The 22,600-nt window shown below is 47.3% G+C and overlaps 1 protein-coding gene and 1 long non-coding RNA gene across 3 annotated transcripts in view; both read right to left on the bottom strand.

Annotated features, from left to right (window-relative positions):
* The window catches only part of ERG (ETS transcription factor ERG), a 230,941-nt gene extending 228,927 nt beyond the window's left edge, over positions 1-2,014 (bottom strand). For both annotated transcript variants that reach the window (XM_040263905.1, XM_040263918.1), the window contains exon 1: positions 1,931-2,014. In XM_040263905.1, coding sequence (XP_040119839.1) covers positions 1,931-1,969 — 39 coding nt within the window. In that variant the 5' untranslated portion in view covers positions 1,970-2,014. The remainder of the gene's footprint in view (positions 1-1,930) is intronic.
* Positions 2,015-13,887: 11,873 nt separating this feature from the next.
* Positions 13,888-22,600, bottom strand: part of LOC120880522 — an 83,889-nt gene continuing 75,176 nt past the window's right edge. The window contains exon 2 of the long non-coding RNA XR_005725049.1: positions 13,888-13,958. This is a non-coding gene — a long non-coding RNA (uncharacterized LOC120880522). The remainder of the gene's footprint in view (positions 13,959-22,600) is intronic.

Below are 22,600 nucleotides of genomic sequence, written 5' to 3'. Positions count from 1 at the left end.
GAAATTTGCTTCTAAGAAACTCTCAAGGTTACCATTTCTCAAAATTATTTCATTTATATTTACATTAAGCAATATGAAGATAATAAGATAAATCAGAGCTGAAAACATAGCTTATTTCTGAGATCAAATACAGAATGTTTCTCCTGAACACATTTACAGGGATCGTGTTTCTCAGAGTTGTCTGTTTGGACTGGATAAATTAACTTTAAAAATCTGCAATAATTTCTTGCTGACCTCATCTTTTCCTTCTGGTTGGTTACGAATAAAACGCCAGTCAAAATGAATTTCAGTTGTTGCTGCTCATACTCTGAGCTTCAGAAGATATTTCTCGTATCACCTTCCTTCTCCGAGAGCTTCTCTTTGCAACCTGTGGCTTCACGATTAACAGAGACTAAAAGAAAAAAGGTCCCCTCCCCCATCTGGGTGTAGCACGAACACACTCACCAAACACATTCCAGATATTTCTGAAGAAACCTTATCTCAGCCACAAGAGTTTTCCCACTTGTGTTTCCGTAGACATAGCAGCCATACCCCAATAAACCATCACACAGAAATCAAACGATAGTGTCTGCCAGAAGGTCCTCTCCTCTCAGTCCCTGGAAAAAATCTAGCATCCTCCACACCCTTCGGACTCCCCGTTATTTCTCACACTTGCAAGAACACCCACAAAGCTATAAAAAAAAACCTTAAAACTCATTACTTCTAATTCCATTCTCAAAGAAATCAAATGTGTGTGAACGTGAGTCGCACACGGTACACAACAATTTCCCAGATATACTGCTTTTAAAATGCACGCATGTATGTAAACGCATGTGTGTACATGGCATTTCGGAGGGCGTTTTATGTTTTAGTGCCCCCCCCGCTCAAAATGGTAAAATCGTTCAATACCATAAACTTTCTCCTTTATAAGCCATTTTCAATTTTCAATAAATGTTTCAGGTAAAGAGTAAAAATTAGTAAAAAAACAAAAACAAACAAACAAAAAAAAAACCCAACCAGGCCACTTGGGGAAATGAATTTATATGGGGAAAGTCAAGAACTGGCAAGGCAGTGAGCGAGCTGGGCCAACGCAGACAGCTGAACCAACCAGCGCAGGTGCAGACAGCCTGTCTGGCTGATGTAGCTCAAGCCCCAACATTTTCTGTAACTTTTATTTGGGTCAAGTATATGAAAACCATCACTTCATTTCCTCCCGGTGGCTGCAACCACGTGGACGCGGAGCCCTGAAAGGAATGGGCCGGCTTCCTCGCAGGGACTTGCCTTGGCTCGAGTCTCAGCCCCCCGGTTCTCTCACCTCCAGAGCCCGTGGAAGAGCTGTCAGTGGGCAGAAGAGGGGGGCAGGCGTGGGTGACGAGCTGCTGAAGTGTCGGGGCGCCCCGATAACACGGCGGCTGAGCGCTGGAAACCCGGGCCCCCGCCCCTCCCATCTCTCCCTAGGTAACCCCGGGAAGCGTCAAAGAGATGGAATTAGAACAGAAGTCAGAGAATTTGGATGTGGTTTTCGATGTTAACTCAGGGGTCAGCTCTCCTTCCCTGCAAAGAACCAGATAGTAAATACTGTCAGCTTTGCAGCCCATATGGTCTCCCAAGATGGAAGGGCTCAACTCTGCCATAACAACGTGGAAGCAGCCCCCGACGGCATGGAAATGAGCGTGGCTAGAGCCCAGGAGAACACTCCTTCTGCACAATGGAATCTAAATTTCTGTCATTTACATGCACTGTGAAATATTCTTTTGATTTTTTTTCAACCATTTAAAAATTTGAAAGGCGTTTTCTTAGCTCCTGAGCTGTGGAAAAACAGACAGTGGACTGGGTTTGGCCCACAGCTGTGGACGGCTGACCCTGGCACTCACTGAGAGGTGGGCAGAGGTCTGTGAAAATCCAGTCAAGGAGAAAGTCAGGGCAGTTTCGTGGCCAGGATGGAACCTACCTTGATATGAGCTGCTGGATCTGGGACAGTCTGAATCATGACCTTCAGGAGGCGAGCGCGGCTACCATTCACTCAGCATCCCAGGCAGCTAGGAGACACAAAGGGGTGTCACAAACAGTCCATGAAGACTGAACACAGCACACACACAACCCTAAAGAAATCCCAGCCCTGCATTAAACGTTTGCCTTTATTTAAAAAAAATTAAAATTTATTTTGAATTGGAGTATAGCCAATGAGGAAGGACAGGGAAGCCTCGTGCGCTGCAGTCCACGGGGTCGCAAAGAGTCAGACACGATTGAGCAACTGAAGAACAACAGCAACAGCCAATTAACGGGGCTTCCCAGGTGGTAAAGGATCTGCAGACGCAGAAGACATGAGTTCGATCCCTGGGTCAGAAAGGTCCCTGGAGGAGGACATGGCTTCCCACTCCAGTATTCTTGCCGGAATATTCCCATAGAGGAGCCTGGCGGGCTACGGTCCACAGGCTCGCAGAGTCAGATGCGACCTAGCACATATGATGATTCACAATGTTGTGACAGTTTAGATACGGACAGTGAATGAAGTGACTAGAAACCTGACTTCCCTTATGTTGGGAGTAACATTTAGTTTTAATCCCCAAACCCCTAAGATGTCAAGCTCCCCAAAATCCAAGTCAAATTCAGTTGGTACACATCATTTTCCAAGAGCAGCATCTATGAGCAATCATTCAAAGGAAGAAATGAGACCCCCAAAATGATATTTACTATTATATTGACAGAACTGGACTCTGACATTTCTACCCAAACTAATATCATCTGTACATCTGGACTTGGGCCACATTATGCAAAGAGTCAACTCACTGGATAAGACCCTGATGTTGGGAAAGATTGAAGACCGGAGGAGAAGGGGGTGACAGAGGATGAGATGGAGTTTAAGCAAGCTCCGGAAGATGGTGAAGGACAAGGAAGCCTGGCGTGCTGCAGTCCATGGGGTCACAAAGAGTCAGATGTGACTGAGCAACTGAACACCAACACAGGTCTGCAAGCTTTGTGATTAAGTGCTCAGCCATGGCTGACTCTCCGAAACTCTGTGGACAGGCTGTGGCCCACGCGATTCTCCAGGGAGGAATACCAGAGTGGATTTCCATGCTCTCCTCCAGGGGATCTTCCCAACCCAGGGATAGAACCCCTTGTCTCTTGCGTCTCCTACACTGGCAGGCAGATTCGTTACCACTGAGCCACCAGGGAAGCCTGTGGACACCCAGGGAAGTCACTAACTTCCCCAAGATCACATGCTTAATAAGAAACAATGCCAGGATTCAGGTCAGACTGGCCTGACACCAAAACCCAAAAGGATCTTCGGTTTCACATAATGAACAGGTTTCACCCTGTATTGTGAAGATAATTTAATGTACTGACAATTTAAACCCACATGAATTAAATGTTAAGATACCAATGTTCTAGGGATAAAGACTTCACCCAGGATACTCCTTTCTTCAGATTACAAACCAGCGTGCGGCGGTTCTTTTCTGCCCTCCCACACCAGAACCATTCTCCACATCCCCCCAACCACCGCCTGCCACACAGCCTGCTGGTACCCCCGAGGGTTGACCCTTACAGATGACCTCAGTTGGGCACCCTTGCCTTCTGGGCCCAATCAAGTCTGGCCAATGGGACACCATCTGGAGCTCAGGGGGCGGGAGGAGAGAAGGGCAGTCATACTTCTTCCCTGCAGCTACCCACCACCCCAGTGGAGGGCCCCTCCATTCCTGGCCACAGTCCAGCTGAAGCTGATCCTAAGGGGAACCTCTCTCATCCTTGGGACCCTTCCCCAGGGCTCCAGGCACCACTGCCCCAATCAGCCCTGGGCTCTCTGTAGATCTTAGCCATCGGCTGCTTTCTGGCACTGAAAGCAACTTTTTCTAATTTATGTCTTTAGGTGGCATCACTTTTTGTTTAATAGTTACTGTTGTGTGTTTTTCCGTAAATCAGGCATCTGACTCTGAGCAGTAGTAAACTTTGGAATGAAAATAACAGCTTGATGACAGGAAGACAGACAGAAAAGCGGACTTCCAAGCTTGCCTGGAAACACACCACTCCGGGGGGTATGCTGGGGCTCTCTGGGGAGTACATCTGTAATCCAGGCTTTCTAACCCTCTCGAGGTACAAACACATCGACTTTCGACACAGCCCGGCCTCTCATGGGATGCCTTCATCTTCAGGTCTGCATGCTTGGGGGTGTGTCTGACTCTTTGTGACCCCATGGACTGCAGCCAGCCAGGCTCTTCTGTCCATGGGATTTCCCAGGCAAGAATACTGGAATGGGCTGCCATTTCCTTCTTCAGGGGATCTTCCAGACCCAGGGATGACACCCGTGTCTCCGGGGTCTCAATAGATTGGTAGGTGGAGTCTTTAACTCTGAGCCACTGGGGGAAGCTCTAATGCTTGGGGATGGGTGTGGGGTGGGGTGGAGTCTATCCCCCAGGTGGCTGCAAGTCCCAAGAACAGGGGGAGCTTGGTTGTTCAAGAAGATGACAAACTTGGAACCTCAGACATTATTTTTTCCTAAAGCCAAATTTCTTCATCCTGGGAAATATGCAATTCCCCCTTCAAGTCAAAAGTAAGTCCTCGGGGGATAATAGTTGCTAAATATGCAAAAGGAATGAAGCACTGTCTTGAAATTGACTTGGAGAACAGTTGAAGGTAACCCACATTCTTGGCAAACTAGGGGGAGGACAGAGGATGGGGGAGGACAGAGGACGGGGCCTGGCCAGAGGTCTCTCGGAACTGGCTCCCCTGGTGGGGGGGGGGGATTCCTTCGACTCCCCCAGGACAGCCTCCTCAGGGCTTCTGGACAATAGGAAGCCCCCACCCACCCAACCGCTGTAGGACCCCATGCTTAGGAACAAGGGCCCTTTCTGTAGGCTTCAGCATCTGCCCTAGGAAGCTCACCCCACACCACCCCTCCCCCCTGCACACACACACCACAAGCCTGCCCCCTACCCCCAAAGCCCAGGACGCTTAGCAACCGCCTCTGGTCTGGAAATGCTGCAGAAGGAGGCTCTGGGGGGCTCTGAGTGCAGCTCTCCCTTCCCGCCTGTGGGAACCCAGTCCCCAAGCCCCAGGGTGGCACAGCAACCTGGCGGGGGCCTGAGACGGGTACATGGCTGACACCCGGCCCACGTGCCAGGCCCACAGAGGAGCCACCCTGGACGCTCCAGCATGGTCATGCCTCAGATGACCACAGCCCCCAGCAACATCGGGAGAGGAGAATTGTCCAGCCCAGTACGGGGTTACGGGAAACAGCAAGTGGGCTGTTGTTTGAGGCTGCTCAGCGTGGGACTGGCTCACGGCCCACATAGGAAACCAAAGTGCCCTGCGTGTGCTGGAGATACACAGAGAAGGCGGGGACTCGCAGGCTCACTCTCCCGTCGTGCTACGGTGGGTTAAAAGAACACCTAAGAACGAAAGTGTTAGTCACTCAGCCATGTCTGACTCTTTATGACCCCATGGACTGTAGCCTGCCAGGCTCTTCTATCCAGGGAATTCTCCAGGCAAGAATACTGGAGTGGGTTGCCATTCCCTTCTCCAGGGGATCTTCCCAACCCAGGGATCGAATCCAGGTCTCCTGCATCACAGGCAGATTCTTTACGGTCTGTCAGAGCTACCAGACATGATCTCAAACCCTGACCCACCCTCGGAACCGAGAAACTTCAACCAGAAGACTGGGATTCTCGGAGCCCTTCCCTCCGAGCTGAATCCTCACTTCCCATGATGGGACTCTGCCAGCCTGCTGGGGTTTCTAACTACAGTGAAACAGGATCAACATTCTGGATATCCAAGACCACAGATGCATCACAGAAGTCACAAAGGCCATTCGATCTGTAACCCAGTAAGACATAAACTTAATAACGACTGTTTATGTCTCATGTCTTTTATGAGGAAGTCTGGGGTACTTTCAAGGCATAAGGATAAAGCTGTGGGGAAGGGGATATATAGATTCCAGATGCAATACAGCCACGCCCTTCAAGGGATGGAGAAGGGGAAACAACTGATACAGATACTCAGAGTTCAGTCATGACAGCAGGCAGCCAGGGACATTGCCTGGTGAGGGACATGGAGAGTACCCAGAGGAGGGAGAGAGCCACAGAGGTGCCACCACGACACCTTGAAGAGCAAGAGGCATGCGGACTGGCAGGAAGGCAGGGAAACGGGAAGGCAGGGAAATGCTCCTCCCATCCCCCCCACCTTAGGGGAGCCAGGGTATATGATCCTAACCACCACCACCACCACCAGGATCATCATCAACTCAAGCAACTTATGAACCAGTCAATGTCAATGAATGCCAAAGAACTGATGCTTTTGAACTGTGGTGTTGGAGAAGACCCTTGAGAGCCCCTTGGGCTGCAAGGAGATCCAACCAGTCCATCCTAAAGGAATAGTCATTGGAAGAACTGATGGAGCTGAAGCTCCAATATTTTGGCTACCTGATGAGAAGAGCTGACTCACTGGAAAAGACACTTTTGCTGGCAAAGATCAGCGGGGGGTGGGGGGCAGGAGGAGAAGTGGGCAGCAGAGGATGAGATGGTTGGATAACATCACCAACTCAACGGACACAAATTTGAGCAAACTCAGGGAGACAGTGGAGGATAGAGAAGCCTGGTGTGCTGAAGTCCATGGGGTTGCAGAGTCAGACACAACTTAGCAACTAAACAACGGCCACGTGAATGGTGCTGTCATCCTCCAAACCAGATCAGCTAAGAAGCAACAGCCCCAAAGCCCAGGAGGTGACAGCTCTATCACCTTCCCCACTGTCTCTTCCCTTCACAAACACCCTCAACTGTCTTTGCTGTCATTTAGTGTTTGTTCTTCCTGCCATTTGAGAGGGTTTATGGATTTTTTAAAAGCTCTTCTAATTCACTTTTGTGTTTCCAATGAGCATTTCTCAAATATTTAGTCGTTGATGAACGACCTGATGCACTGATATCCCTGTAGGAACCTTTTATTTTCTCCTTTACTTGCCCTTGAACCCTTGCAAAACTTGGATCTGTGTTGTCTAAAAAGCCTTTCTCAACTACATACTTCTCGCAATAAATTCCTTGGGTAATGTATATGTTTATGACTTTGGATTTCACGACCCAGTGTTCTTTTATTATTGGGTATCTTGAAAACTGAAACGATCCCTTCTTCATCCCTGTTTTGAAAACGCCAATGCTTACTACACAGAAACAAATATTTGATTTGGGTTGCTTTAGATAAAACTGCATCAAGTGTGGACTGGCACACAGGGCCAAAAGGAAAAATAAGCGTTGTGTAATTAGGGAGGCACTGCGGTCAAATGGTTAAGAGAAGACCTGGATATCTGCAGGGCTGAGGCCAGAACAGAAAAAGGACACTCCTTCCCTGCTTCTCTTCCCAACCCGGTTCTGGCCCCCCACCCAATCATGGGGACATTCCAGTCTACACGGCCCTGATGGCCGTCTGTCAGGTCTAGAAAAAAACACATAGGACCTGCCAAGGGGATGGTTTTCAAGGAAGGAGCCTGTGTCAGCCCCAAAGATGTCGGGACAGTTTGGGCAGGAGCTCTGGGCTCCCAGGCACTTCAAGCGTGGTGTGGATTGGGGGATGGGCAAGAGAAGGCCCGAGAAGGCCTGGAGGCAGGGCTCCTGCGAATGGTAGTGCATCTGAGCAGAGGTGCAGAGTCAGATGCAGGATGGAAGCCACATCCAGTTTTCCGCCTCAGTTCAGTTCAGTTCAGTTGCTCAGTCGTGTCCGACTCTCTGTGAGCCCATGAGCCGCAGCACTCCAGGCCTCCCTGTCCATCACCAACTCCCAGAGTTTACCCAAACTCATGTCCATTGAGTTGCTGATGCCATCCAACCATCTCATCCTCTGTCGTCCCCTTCTCCTCCTGCCTTCAGTCTTTCCCAGCATCAGGGTTTTCCCCAATGAATCAGGTTTCCCTACCAGGGAACCCCAGCCCTCCATATTGGGAGCAGGGGCCCCATCCACTGAACCACCAGGAGTCCTAGGACCATGTTTTGTTCTCATGAAGGGACCTGTGATGGACCCCTTGATGGCTTCAGGCTGCTCTCAGAAGCTCTGAGCCTTGATGGAGACCTGGAACGTTCAGCCCCACCCCTTCTCTCTGGAGAGAGAGGAAGAGCTGGAGACTGAACCTGTAACCGATCCTGCCTACGTGATGAAATGTTCAGAAAACCCCTAAACAACAGGATTCAGAGAGTTTCCTAGTTGGTGAGCAATCCCCACGTCCCCGCTCCTTGGAGAAGAGGTCCCTCTGCTCGGGGCCCTGCTGGACCTCCAACCTACAAACTCCCGTCCATCTGTTCCCCTGTGTCCTTTGTAAAAACCTGTCACAGGAAGTACAGCACTGTCCTGACTTCTGTGGTTCCTTCTATCGAATCACTGAATCCTGAGTCATAAAGCAAACTCCCCTGGCTATCGATTTCACATATGTAACGTATACGTTTCAAGGCTCTTCTCTCAAATCATCCCACCCTCGTCCACCCCCACTGTGCCCATAAGTCTGCTCTCTAGGTCTGTGTCTCCTTTGAAAGTGAAAGTGTTAGTCACTCGGTCGTGTCTAACTCTTTGTGACCCCAGGCAAGAATACTGGAGTGGGCTGCCATTTCCTTCTCCAGGGGATCTTCCCCCACCCAGGGAATGAACCCGGGTCTCCCGCACTGCAGGCAGACTCTTTACCAGCTGACTCACCAGCGAAGCCACCCGGGTCTCCTTTGCTGCCCTGCGAATCGGTTCATCAATGCTGTTTCTCTAGATTCCATATATATGCGTTAATATTCAACATTTGTCTTTCTCTTTCTGACTTACTTCACTCGTATAATAGGCTCTAGGTTCATCCGCCTCGTTAGAAATGAGTTAACTGTGCTCCTTTTGTGGCTGAGTAATATTCCACTGTGTATATGTACCATACTTTCCTTGTCCCTTTTTCTGTTGATGGATATCTAGGTTGCTGCGACTGTAAATAGCGCTGCAGTGAACTTTGGGCTACATGTGTCTTTTTCAGTTCTGGTCCTCAGCATATATGCCCAGTAGTGGGATTGCAGGGTTGTACTCTATGACAACCCAGAGGGGTGGGATGGGGCGGGCAGTGGGACGGGGTTCAAGAGGGAGGGGACATGTGTATACCTGTGGCTGATTCATGTTGATGTGTGGCAAAAACCATCACAATATGGTGAGGGACAGTCTTGCGGGACTGCGCCTTCATCCTCTGGTGTCTGGCACTAACTCTGGGAGGTCTCAGGATTAAATCACATTGTAGGATGCTCAGTTGGTATTAGAGAGCTGGAGAACTGGGTGATGGAACTGGGAAAGATGACACCTATTTGATGTCAGGAGGAAAAAAGACCCTCAATTACCACCTCCAAACTGATGCTCTGCAATTCACATATGAAAGTGAAAAACACTTGCACCTTGGAAGAAAAGCTATGACCAACCTAGACAACATATTAAAAAGCAGAGACATTACTTTGCCAACAAAGGTCCGTCTAGTCAAAGCTATGGTTTTTCCAGTCGTCATGTATGGAAGTGAGAGTTGGACTGTAAAGAAAGCTGAGCGCTGAAGAATTGATGCTTTTGAATTGCGGTGTTGGAGAAGACTCTTAAGAGTCCCTTGGACTGCCTAGAGATCAAACCAGTCCATCCAAAAGGAAATCAGTCCTGAATATTCATTGGAAAGACTGATTGCTAAAGCTGAAACTCCAATACTTTGGCCACCTGATGGGAAGAACTGACTCATTGGAAAAGACCCTGATGCTGGGAAAGATTGAAGGCAGGAGAAGAAGGGGACGACAGAGGATGAGATGGTTGGATGGCATCACCAACTCAATGGACATGAGTTTGAGTAAGCTCCAGGAGTTGGTGATGGACAGGGAAGCCGGGCCATCCATGGCGTCATAAACAGTGAGACACGACTGAGTGACTGAACAGAACTGAACTGAATTCCACACAGCTGTGACATAAAATTTGCTGGTGTCTATTCTAACTGGTTAGTCCCCCAGTAGAAGCACTGTTTGGTGAATCCCCGCTACCTGCGACCAAAGGCCTTTGGGCATCTTAGATTGAATCATGCTCCTGAAACCCCTCACAGGGCTAGGCACAGAGTAAGCACTTCATAGGGCTTCCCTGGTGGCTCAGACAGTAAAGATCTACCCGCAATTTGGGAGACTCAGGTTCGACCCCTGGGTCAGGAAGATCCCCTGGAGAAGGGAAAGGCAACCCACAGCAGTCTTCTTGCCTGGAGAATTCCATGGACAGAGGAGCCTGACAGGCTTCATGGCGTCACAGAGTCAGACTACTCACCGAGTGACGAACACTTTCATTTTTCCTTCAAGCACTTGATAAGTGGCCATGAATCCTGGAAATACACGGGTCCACACAGAGTCAGACACGACTGAGAGACTGAACTGAACTGAACTGAATACTGGGAAGAAAGCAAGCAGGCCGATACTGTATAAAATTCTGTAACTTTGTGAAAAATAATTCCCAAGAAATAAGCTGCTCACTTTTCATAAGGGTCCTTTGTCTTTAATTTTAAAATGGAATTTTTAAGTTTAGGCTAACTAGTCATTAAGTGCTGACCCATTAGGTAAAATGGCTCTGAGCAAACTCATCATAACGGATCCGTTCACTGAAAGAGCCGGTCATCAGATTCACTGATTCCAGTTGAGTGAACATTAGGTAGGTCACTTTCTTACTATTAATAGCAAAACGTACCCTAAGAACTGCACAGGTCTGACTCTCCCCCAGGGAAGTGGTCTCCTAAATGGAGCGGGAGGTCAGCAAGACATCCACCTGGGGCCCACAGATTTCAGGAGGCACCCCCTCTCAGCTCCTGCAGGTACAGAATCAGCACCCGAGAGGGAGCATCTCCTTGAAACTGGTACCTCCCTCGGCTCAACCTGGCCCCAGCCGGGTGCCTGCTCTCCCTAAAGTAAGCAAAGATCAGTGGGAGGTGGAAATACAAGAAACCAAATGTACCTCTAAGTTCATCTAAAGATAAGAAACTGAACTCCTTCAGTACAATAAGGCTTTATCTTTCCAACAGATATAAATAACTACTGCAGTAGGTTGGATTGTTTCCCTCACACAACCCTTCATGGTATCGTTGCTCAGTTGCTTGGTCACGTCTGACTCTTTGCGACCCCATGGACCGCAGCACGCCAGGCCTCCCTGTCCATCACCAACTCCTGGAGTTCACTCAGACTCATGTGCAAGGAGTCAGTGATGCCATCTAACCATCTCAGCCTCTGTCGTCCCCTTCTCCTCCCGCCTTCAACCTTTTCCAGCATCAGGGTCTTTTCTAGGGTCTTTTCCATCGGCTCTTTGCATCAGGTGGCCAGAGAACTGGAACGTCAGCTTCAGCATCTGTCTTTCCAATGAATATTCAGGACTGATTTCCTTTAGGATGGACAGGTTTGAGCTTGCTGCTGTCCAAGGGACTCTCAAGAGTCTTCTCCAGCATCTTCTCCAGCACCACAGTTCAAAAGCATCAATTCTTCAGTGCCCAAACCCCCAGCATCTGAGAACGTGACCTTATTAGGGGAGAGTCTTTCTGCAGGTAATGAAGCTAAAGTGGGGTCATTAGGGTAGGCCCTAACCCAATATGACTGGTGTCCTTAGTTAAAATACAAAAGGGGGAAATTTACAAACAGGTTTGCATAAGGAGAAGATAGTGTGAAGATAGAGGGAGAAGATGACCATCTATAAGCCACAGAGATGCACAGACAGGAGGAACCGGCCCTGTCCTCACCCTGAACTCCAGAGCTGGGCGAGAACAAATTTCCACTGTCTAAGCCCCACCAAGTCTGTGGTACTCTGTCCCAGCATCCCTGCAAATGGACACTTCTTTATCTTCCACCTTTTAACTGATGAAGAGTACAGGCCGTGATGGGGGTGTGGCCTCAGGAACCAGGTCCAATATAACTGCACAGTTTCTTACTGGACACAAACTCTGCTCCAAGCTCATCCTGGGCACGGTGCACTGCTGAACCACCTACGCATCACTCCCGCCTTAACGTCAGGGGAGGAGAGACTCTTAACTTCAAGGCATAAGTCAGTGTTACACCAGCCCCACCATAATCTCTTCGACCGCTGGAATGCTTTTTTTTTTTTTTTTTTTTTTTGAGAAAAGCCTGACAGTCCTGAAGAAATAAGGGGCATATATTTTAGATAAAGTGCTGAGATTCTCCATGTTTATTTTTATATTTTTGCATAGCTAATGAAGGCAAAGACCCAATCCCTGTGTGGGCCTCTCAAAATGAGGTTGAAATTAAATTCAGGTAAAATAACTACTAACCAAACCTGGTAATAGGAGAGAAAAATACAGCTATCATAAAAGCACATTCAAGAAGGTATCACACTGATTTGCGTCCCTTCAGTAACAGATACAGTGTTTTATCACTTAGTTTCTGTTCTTACCACAATTCTTCAACAGCATTATTTCCTATAAATTTATACTATATAATGCTGCTGCTGCTGCTGCTGCTAAGTCATTTCAGTTGTGTCCGACTATGTGCGACCCCACAGACAGCAGCCCACCAGGCTCCCCTGTCCCTGGGATTCTCCAGGCAAGAACACTGGAGTGAGTTGCCATTTCCTTCTCCAATGCATGAAAGTGAAAAGTGAAAGTGAAATCGCTCAGTCATGTCCAACCCTCAGCAACCCCATGGACTGCAGCCCACCAGGCTCCTCCATCCATGGGATTCTCCAGGCAAGAGTAGTGGAGTGGGGTGCCACTGCCTTCTCCAATACTATATAATACCACCTGTTAAAATAGTACGTAAGAATCTTGGAAATATATTCAATATTAAAACGATCTACTGAATAAAATGGTACAGTAGAATACATGTTTATAATACATTCTTCTAGAACTGCAACGGGCTTCTCAGGTGGTGCAGTGGTAAAGAACCCGCCTGCCAAGGCAGGAGGCGGAAGAGGCTCGGGCTCAGTCCCTGGGTCGGGAAAATGCCCTGGAGGAGGGCACGGCAGCCCACTCCAGTATTCGTGCCTGGAGAATCCCATGGACAGAGGAGCCTGGTGGGCTATAGTCCATGAAGTTGCAAAGAGTCGGGTACAGCTTAGCAAATAAAAACCAACACAGTTGCAATATCACTTTATTGGGAAATTTTTCTACTCTTGATGAACTTTTTCTTCCAAAGTATCCTGCTCCTTTAAAAATAGATTTCTCAAATCAATACTGCAATTATCCTTTAATGAAAAATAAATTAAAAAATAGATTTCTCATTTTTGCTTATTACACTGATGCCGCTGGAAACTCAGAAACACAGAGTCTCCTAGGTATATGGATGGATAATCCTAAAATAAAGTTTTACATAATTATTCAGAAAATAGGAACTGAGCAGAGAATCACATAAATTATCTAAATTATCAGCCCAAGACAGAACGCTTCTACCTCCTCGTTCAGTGCAAGAATTGCCGCTTATTTTCACTGTGTACTTTGCCATGAAGGGATCCTCATGAACCAACAATTTCCATGTCAAAAAATAGCTTGAATAAAGAGAGATGGCAAGCAAAAAAAAAAAAAAAAGCACGGCTCAGTAGACATTGTTCTTGGCTTTGTCTCTTCTGGATGGAGCAGGAGAAAGCAGAAAGCAGTGGAGAAAGGAGGAGTTTTGATGACTACAGAACTTACAAAGTGGCGATTTTAAAGCCCCACAGTGCTGAAGGCAGGACAGGTGGTACTGGGTCAAGGGCATTTTGTGTGGCGGGGAGGAGAATCTAGGGAACCAACCTAGGCTCCTCGAAGTACATTAAAGGACACCAGGAAAGGTCTTTGGAGGTTTGGGTCCCCCAAATACCAAATACTGAAGATACAAAATCTTTACATTCACATTTTTCTAAAAACTCTTCAAAGGCAGGACTTTTCTGGGGCTTTTTGTTTTACCTTGAATCGCCCTTGGCTCCCCCATCCTTTTACTCTGTAAGTCATTTGTCTTGCTTTTGGTCAACACGGCTTCTTCTTGGATCTTCAAAGACCTTGGAAAAACCTGAAAGAGAATTTCAATATAGTAAACTTTGGGTTTTTTCCCAAATATTAAAACCAAGGATCAACTGTATATTTACCGACAAACCTACTGCTAAAATATTACTTTAAAGAGGGATGAACTAAAAATTCTTCCTTCTTAAAAAACGTAAGGGGGCAGAGTTGGGGCAGCACTTCTTCAAATAAAAGTTCAGCATCATATAGCAAAAATTAGGAATGAGATAAAGGCCAAGCTGTAACGGACGTACTGAGGTCCACGTATACTTTTGCAAAGAAAATATTTTGAAAATCTTGTCCTTTCCTCCCAGCTCCCAGGTTTAGTAATAATGGTTTCCCCAGATCAGTATTTCAGCACTGCTTTCTGCTCCAAAGAGTGATGGGATTTATTCAACATCCTGAGAACCGTAATTAGACAACTTTTTCAGTCACATGAAAGAAACAGTCTTTATAATGTGTAGATGCCACAAGGATCCATATTTTTTGCAAGCATAGAGCACTATTAAGATGAGAGCAATACTAAAAAAAAAAAGCCTTTCTTAGTATATGCCTGTCAGAGTGGCTCTAAAATCCATTCTCTTATTTTTTGGAGATACAGGAATTTCTGTGCTTCTGCAACTTTCCAAGTCAAATAACCAATCCCAAAATATTTAGTACAGGATCCTCATAACATGACGAATTGCAAATGACAGCTTTTTCAGCTGAAAATATTTTCAAATTAGAAAATGCCTTGAGTAGGGCATCAAAATCAATATTTGCAATGGGCGATATTATTTATAGATGGTTTCACAGGCCAGCCAAGCCTCCCACTCCACCCCAGAGGCCCTGAATGTAAATGGCCCAACTGGTGGGGCAAAGGGGTTGGTAGGACATGGAAAATCCAAATTCTTAGGGGAAAATTGGGAAAATTATGATACAAAATCATATGTATAGTCTGATTCCAATATTATATTAGTGTTGGAGAAGACTCTTGAGAGTCCCTTGGAGAGCAAGGAGATCCAACCAGTCCATCCTAAAGGAGATCAGTCCTGGGTGTTCACTGTAAGGACTGATGTTGAAGCTGAAACTTCAATACTTTGGCCACCTGATGCAAAGGACTGACTCATTTGAAAAGACCCTGATGCTGGGAAAGATTGGGGGCAGGAGGAGAAGGGGACGACAGAGGATGAGCTGGTTGAGTGACATCACTGACTCAATGGACATGAGTGTGAGCAATCTCTGGGAGTTGCTGATGGACAGGGAGGCCTGGTGTGCTGGCGATTCATGGGGTTGCAAAGAGTCGGACACCACTGAGAAATTGAACTGAACTGAACTCCAATATTATATAAAAAGAAAATAAAATGAATGAAAAACACGAGGGGGAAGGAGATTACAAAACAGAGGTAGAGTCACAGATGTAGAAAACGAACTTAGGGTTACAGGGGCTGAGGAGTGGGGGAGGGATACACTGGGAGATTGGGACTGACATATATACATACGTCTACTATATAAAGTAGACAGCTAGTAAGAACCTGCTGCCTAGCACAGTGAACTCTACTCAATACTCTGCAATGACCTATATAGGAAAATAATCTAAAAAAAAAAATAGTGGATATATGTAAATGTATAACTGATTCAGTTTGCTGTACAGCAGAAACTAACACTGTAAATCAACTATACTCCAAAAAAAAAAAAAAACCAAGAGGGAAGAAAGAGAAGGAGGAAGAAGGCTCTAAGGAGGTTCGGTTCAGTTCAGTTCAGTCACTCAGTCGTGTCTGATTCTCTGCGACTCTGTGGACGGCAGCACGCCAGGCCTCCCTGTCCATCACCAGCTCCCAGAGCTTGAGATCACAGCCGGAAGTGGTCCTTAGCTTTCCAACATGAACTACAAGGAGTCTTACTTTCTTCCTTCTAATCAAGGCTATTTTCCAAATTTCAGAATCAAGAATACTCATCTTGATAATCACAGAAGAGCTGCATAATGATCAGTGTATAATCCTAAGCACATCTGCAACTCGCTGTCTTCACAGTGATGATGGGAGAGCCATCTACCCCATGGAGCCACAGGACCTCCCTCCTTGGTGACAAGCCGCTCTGCAGGAAGGGGGCAGGGGTCAGCCTGAATTAGGCCATGCTTTGCTCGGCAGCACAGATCTTGAGTTAATTAAGGTGTCTCCAAATTTTCTCCTTTTTAAACCCAAAATCCAATATTGATTATTTCTTGGTTGAATGCTTTCCTCAGACAAGGGGTTAAAATAGTATTTAGTTTCCAATCGCTGCAAAGGCAACATGAGTTTTAAAAGCCTGGGCTCAAATTCCTATACTGTCATCCTATAATACACTTCTGTGCCCAAACCTCTTCTCTGCCAAAAGAAACACTTGATTTCCAATGAAATATTGGTGGGCTCGATTTAAAAGACAAGAGCTAAGGCCAGAGACGATTCTATTAAATATGTGCAACGGGTATTTTTCAATTAGCATGATAATGTTGTTAAAATCTCATCTACCCAGAGGGCACTTTATCTGACAAGGTAAATTACCCATAAGCCAGCTGAGCGGCCTCAAAGGATCCAAAGAGATGTCACGAAGTCTGGGGAGAGAGAAGCTTTGCCAGAGAAAGGCACGCTACCAGCCGCGTGAGGTTAACAGCCGGCCCAATCAAAGCAGAAATGTCAGACAATTATGCAAACCAGACTTAGGAACTCAAAAAACATAGCCATTTGAGAACTTTGCTATGAGAGCAAGCTGTTCAAGCCAGCTGAACAGAGTCCCTGGTACCACAAAGGGTAGATGACAAGGAACACAGCGCCCAACCCTGTCAAGGGCAAGTGGTAGGAACCCCAGTACCTCCCAGACGGGGTGAGCCCAGGGTTCTGCACAATGACAGGTAGAGGAACACATGTGATCGTGATCGGTGGAAAATTCCCCTCAGAAATGGTCAAAGCCAGACACGGTTGAGCATCTCAAGGGCAGAGTTTAATTTGCAAAGCAGCCGTGGTGCACAGAGAGACCTGGGCTTGGAGCCAGGTTGGTACTGACCACCAGCAGCCAGAAGACTGCTCAACTGCAATGGACAATTGTTTGTGGCCGTGCCATGCAGACAGACACAAGCGTCTCGTGCTCAGAGAAGTGCAACCTTTGCGTTCCCCAAACGTGCTGGACCAGAGGTCGCCTCTCACACAGAGGTTTTCCTGGCCACCTGTGTCAGTAACAGTGAACGCATCATCAGCTTAACCTCTGGGAAGATGGACAACCAGCTGTCCCAGAGAGCTGCCTTCTCACCAGAAAAAGCCCTGGACTTTGACTGAACAACAGCCGTCATTGGCGAAAAGGCGCCACGCCCGCCAGCAACACCAGGGACAGACACAGTGAACTGTCACCGAGGACCCCATTCATCCAATTACAGCCCCGTCCCCATCGGCGGGGTTCCCACGTGGCTCAGATGGGAAAGAATCTGCCTGCAACGTGGGAGACCCAGGTTCAATCCCTGGGTTGGGGGAGATCCCTTGGAGAAGGGAATGGCAACCCGCTCCAGTATCCTTGCCTGGAGAATCCCAGGAATAGAAGAGCCTGGTGGGCTATAGTCCATGGGTTGCAAAGAGTTGGACACGACTTAAGCGACTAACACTTTCACTCTCCGCGTAAATGGCAAAAGCAGCAGACACAACGGCGCCCACTTCTCCTAATAGAGGAAACCCAATGCCACTTGGGTGTGGAGCCCAACCCCCAAAACACCCTGGGGAGGGCTGACCCTGCCCCAGCTTCAGGGGGAACTCCTATCATTGGGCACCTGTTCCTCTTGCCCCGGGTGACTTAAAAGGGAGCATGTGGTATCATTTTAGCCAATTCAACCCCAGGTGAAGTGACCGGAAGACTTCTGGAGAAAGTCTCCCGGACAACAAAGAAAAGTCATCTCCTACTGTCCTGTCTGTATGACCCTTGAGCCATCTCAGGACCAAGAGAGGAAGGGGACTGGGGATAAAACCATACTCTCTGGGAAAAGGCGAAGGCAACCTCGAGATTCTGCTCAGGATGCAGAAAACAGGATTAGTCAGTCCTGAAGGCAGAAAGCATCGGCACCTTGTGTCTGTGTTCAAACGTCTCTGCTAGGCACACAGCATCATGGAGTGGCAATGGCTCTTCAAAGGGGTGATATATCATGGGCACTTGGTACTCCACAGGCAGAATGGGAAGGAAAGTACACAAGAGGAGACCGAAAGTACAGTAGCGGAGCAAGGCAGAGGAGGACAGATGAGCAAAGGCATGACCGTGAAAGGGAGGCACACTGGAGAGGCTCTTTGGCTATGAGAACAGTTCAGAGATGTTGAGTGACTTACCCCTATAATTAAGAAATTACATCGGTGTATGTCTCTTTCCACAATCTAAGCTCAACCTGCCCTTCAAATCCATCCATTCATTCAAGTGTTCCTCCATCCACCCATCCACTCACCCTCCATCCATTACGCATCTTCCATTCCTCCACTTACGAACATGCACTAAGTCAGTTTCCTCCAAGTTCAATCACTGAACTAAGCCCTGCCTAGAGGTGGGCTTTGCCACGACTTCAGGGTCGAATGGGAAGCACAAGGTTGTAAAGGCATAATCACAAATACCAACACCCCCAACACCTGGTTTGACCCCCCAGCAACAAGGGAGTTGCTGCTGCTGCTGCTGCTGCTAAGTCGCTTCAGTTGTGTCTGACTCTGTGCAACCCCATAGATGGCAGCCCACCAGGCTCCGCCGTCCCTGGGATTCTCCAGGCATGAACACTGGAGTGGGTTGCCATGTCCTTCTCCAAGGGAGTTAGGCAGATCCAACTGAGCACAGCATCTGAACTACTTAAGAAACTGACAGAGGAAAAGTGGGCGGCCAAGCACAGGGGCAGAAGCAGTCAGAAAATGAGGAGAGTGTCAGAAAAGGACCCAGCCCTGGATGCCAAGGAGGACCCCCAATAAGGCAGGAACAGTTCACAGCATCGATCTGCATAAAGCTGAATAAAAATGAGCAAGTCAATCAACCAACCACAAATGTTGAATAAATGGTACTAGACGTGGCAAGTCAACAACCTCTGGGTGACCTCCAACGACGTGGCCAGTTTCCAAAGGTTCACTAGAGGAAGGTTGGGAGGATGTGTGAAGGTCAACATAGGCTATTCACAAAAGATGCTGATGGACAGGGAGACAAGGGGAAGAGTGTTCAAGGGAAGAAGCACTAGGGTGTTCACCAATTCAACATTTGTTGCATGCCTACTGTGTGTGAGAAATTGCCAGCAGCCAGGGTTGGCTCCATGGTTCAGACGCCGAGCTTCCACTACAGGAGGGAGAAGGTTCAGTCCCTGGTTGGTGAACTGAGATCCTTCATGCCATACATCATGGCCAAAAAATACAATAAATAAAATAATAAAGAGGAAAGAAAATAAACGGCCAACAGCTAGAGTGCACAAGACTCAGTCATGCCCTCGATTAGATTACAATCTAATTAGAAGAAGGTTTATCTCGTTTATCTGGCTGGTTTGTTAAGGATGAGAAAAGGGGGTGTATTTACAGGTAGGATAGAGAGAAAGGCATAAAAGCAGAGACAGATTCTAGAGACAGAGGAAGAGGAAGACAGAGGCCTTTCCTCTGCCTCTTAGAGGAAAGGCCAGGGCATAACATCAGCTCTAGCAGGAGGGAGGGATCCCCGCGTCTCAGAAATGATGTGTTACCGTGTGTTTAGCAACTCGCTCCACAGGGGTAATCCCCTGATGGGAGGCGTTTGGCAATTCCTGGGGATAACTAGGTTTCCCTAGTGGCTCACAGGTAAAGAATCTGCCTGCAATGCAGGAGACAAGGGTTTGATCTCTGGGTCGGGAAGATCTCCTGGAGAAGAAAATGGCAACTCACTCCAGTATTCTTGCCTGGAAAATTCCATGGATGGAGAAGCCTGGTAGGCTACAGTCCATGGGGTCACAAAAGGGTCAGACACACTTAGCAACTGAGCATACACACACCAGTGAACCAGTGAAGTTGCTCAGTCGTGTCCGATTCTTTGCCATGGACTGTAGCCTACCAGGCGCCTCCATCCATGGGATTTCCCAGGCAAGAGTACTGGAGTGGGTTGCCATTCCCTTTTCCAGGGGATCTTCCTGACCCAGGGATCGAACCCAGGTCTCCCGCACTGCAGGCAGACGCTTTACTGTCTGAGCCACTAGGGAAGCCCAGGAGCACACACATGAAGTTATCTATTCCTATCGCGGGCAATTTCAAAAAACTAACAGAATCCCCAGGTGCAGAGCTGAACAGAGATACAGGCGATCTTTCCAGCAAGTCTGCTGGCACCAGCCTTGGCGGACCAGAAACCCAGCAGAGACCGAGGGCCCTGACGCTATTGGAAAGTCACGAGGTGACAGCGAGGAAATCTGTGAAGATCAGCCAGACAGCTGCTCTGCCAGCAGCTGAGCCCCGGTGACCTGTCCCTGTGGGCAGGGCAGACACTCGGGACGTGGGGCTGCAGAGCGAGCAACCGCCTCAGCGCTCTGAAACGGCGCCTGCATCAGCTCTGCTGCTTCCTGAATCTGCCCGCCATCCAAATCGCTTGCTGTTGTTGCTCAGCTGTGTCCAGCTCTGTGTGACCCCATGGCCTGCAGCCCACCAGGCTCTTCTGTCCATGGACTTCTCCAGGCAAGAATGCTGGAGTGGGTTGCTGTTCCCTTCTCCAGGGCATCTTCCCAACCCAGGGATCAAACTCGGGTGTCCCTCGTTGCAGGCAAGTTCTTTACTGTCTGAGCCACCAGGGAAGCCTGTAGTGTATATATATGTATTATATATATATATATATATATATATATATATGTCAATCCCAATCTCCCAATCCATCCCCTACCCGCCTCTTCTTGGTTTTTTTAAAATTATTATTCCTGAGAAGAGAACAAAATGAATGTAGACTGTAATATTCCTTTGGAGCCCGTGATATTCTAGGAGGAGTCAACACTGGGCCCTTCTCTCCCCCAGGCCTGGTCATGTGCATGTGAAAGCTGATCGAGCTGACTGCACAGAGGGCGCAGTGGGCGCCCCTCCCACCAGCCCCCAAACAGCTCCACCGCCCCTCGGGCTGGGGGCCATGATCGGCCTCAAGGTCCCCAGGAAAAATGAGACATCTGAAGGAAAACAGGCTAGATTTGAAAGGCTGGTGACATCTAGAAAAGGGAAAACAACTATAAATACTACTTCTCTCCTGTTTTACACTGAGCCTTCTGTTATAGGAAACACATTTAACAGAGTCGGGTTTTTTTTTTTCCCCCCTAAGCTCAACTGGAAAAACATAAATATTTAGTCATTTCATAACAGCAGACAACTGACAAGCAAGCCACAGATTAAAGGAACATGATGTATTTCTAAGAAAGTCCATCAAACAAAATATATCTTTGGGAACAGAATCCCAAAGTCTGTTTTAGAAGCAAATCTTGGCCTTCAGAATGAATTTTGTCTTGATGTAATCACAAGGTCACATCTTAAGAGAGAGTTAAGTGTATCGATAGCCATCTTTGTGAACAATGAGGTCTGTTTCACATTTTTATTTCATTATTTCTTTGTGTCATATTTTTAAACTAACGACACTAGGCAGAAAAAAAATTAAAACATTATAAATGTATAATTGGGCTTCCCTGGTGGCTCAGTGGCAAAGAATCTGCTTGTCAGTGTAGGAGACGTGGGTTTGATCCCTGAGTCAGGAAGATCCCCTGGAGAAAGAAGTGGCAATCCACTCCCGAGTTTTTGGTTTTTTTTTTTTTTCCAACTCTAGTATTCTTGACTGGGAAATCCCATGGACAGAGAAGTCTGGCAGGCTATAGTCCATGGGGTCACAAAAAGTCGGATACTACTTATAGCAGCTAAATAATAACAAAGCATAATTACTTTAGAGGTAGCATATAAAATAACTAATTGCCAAGTTAATTGCTATTGTAATTACCATCTCAGTATCATACATGAGAAATGTGAACTTCCTGAGTAGGAAGAGGATTTGTAACAGAGCAAAAGGAAAGAAATTTACATTAACAGAGAGATTACATGTAGGGATATTACAGAGCAAAATTTTCAGATGAAATTCCTTCTATCAGCTTCCTCAGATATCTTTATTTTGAATAGAGTTTGAAGAGACAGATCAGGAGAGTCAGAAGTTTTCCTAAGAAAAATCAACTTGATAAAGGCAGAAAGAAAAAAAACACTGAGACTTTCTAATAATGCAGATAATTCATTACATTATCTGTCTTTACTGTTCCCCCATTAAAAAGCAAACATCGCTAAACACTTAGAGAGTATCAAGCGGGAAAGCTTTCCTTGTGCTCTGTAAGAGGGAGAAAATTCAAAGAACCCTGAACTCGTCCTGAAGGTCGGTCTATGCCCGCCGGCTTGGCTAAGACACCCTGGCTCCCTGGTGATGGCATTTTCACCACCAGGAGCATGGAAGCCAGCTTTTCCGTTTCTGCTTGACTTTTGACTCGTTTAAGAGAACTGCATTCAAATTGCCTCCTAGGTACTGGACACACTTTGGAAAGAAAGATCGTTAAAACTTCTTATGTATTTAAACAGAAATTGTGAGCCTCAACACAAACGCCCTTCGCTGACACTCCGGACGTGAGGTTTATAACGCACCTCTGGCTGCACAGCTGTGCACTCCCTCCGCACAGAACCC

This window comes from Oryx dammah, unplaced genomic scaffold (genome assembly GCF_014754425.2).
Source record: "Oryx dammah isolate SB20612 unplaced genomic scaffold, SCBI_Odam_1.1 HiC_scaffold_2, whole genome shotgun sequence".
Lineage (NCBI taxonomy): Eukaryota > Metazoa > Chordata > Mammalia > Artiodactyla > Bovidae > Oryx > Oryx dammah.
Note: the sequence above shows the minus strand (reverse complement) of the source record. Positions and strands in the feature narration are given on the sequence as shown.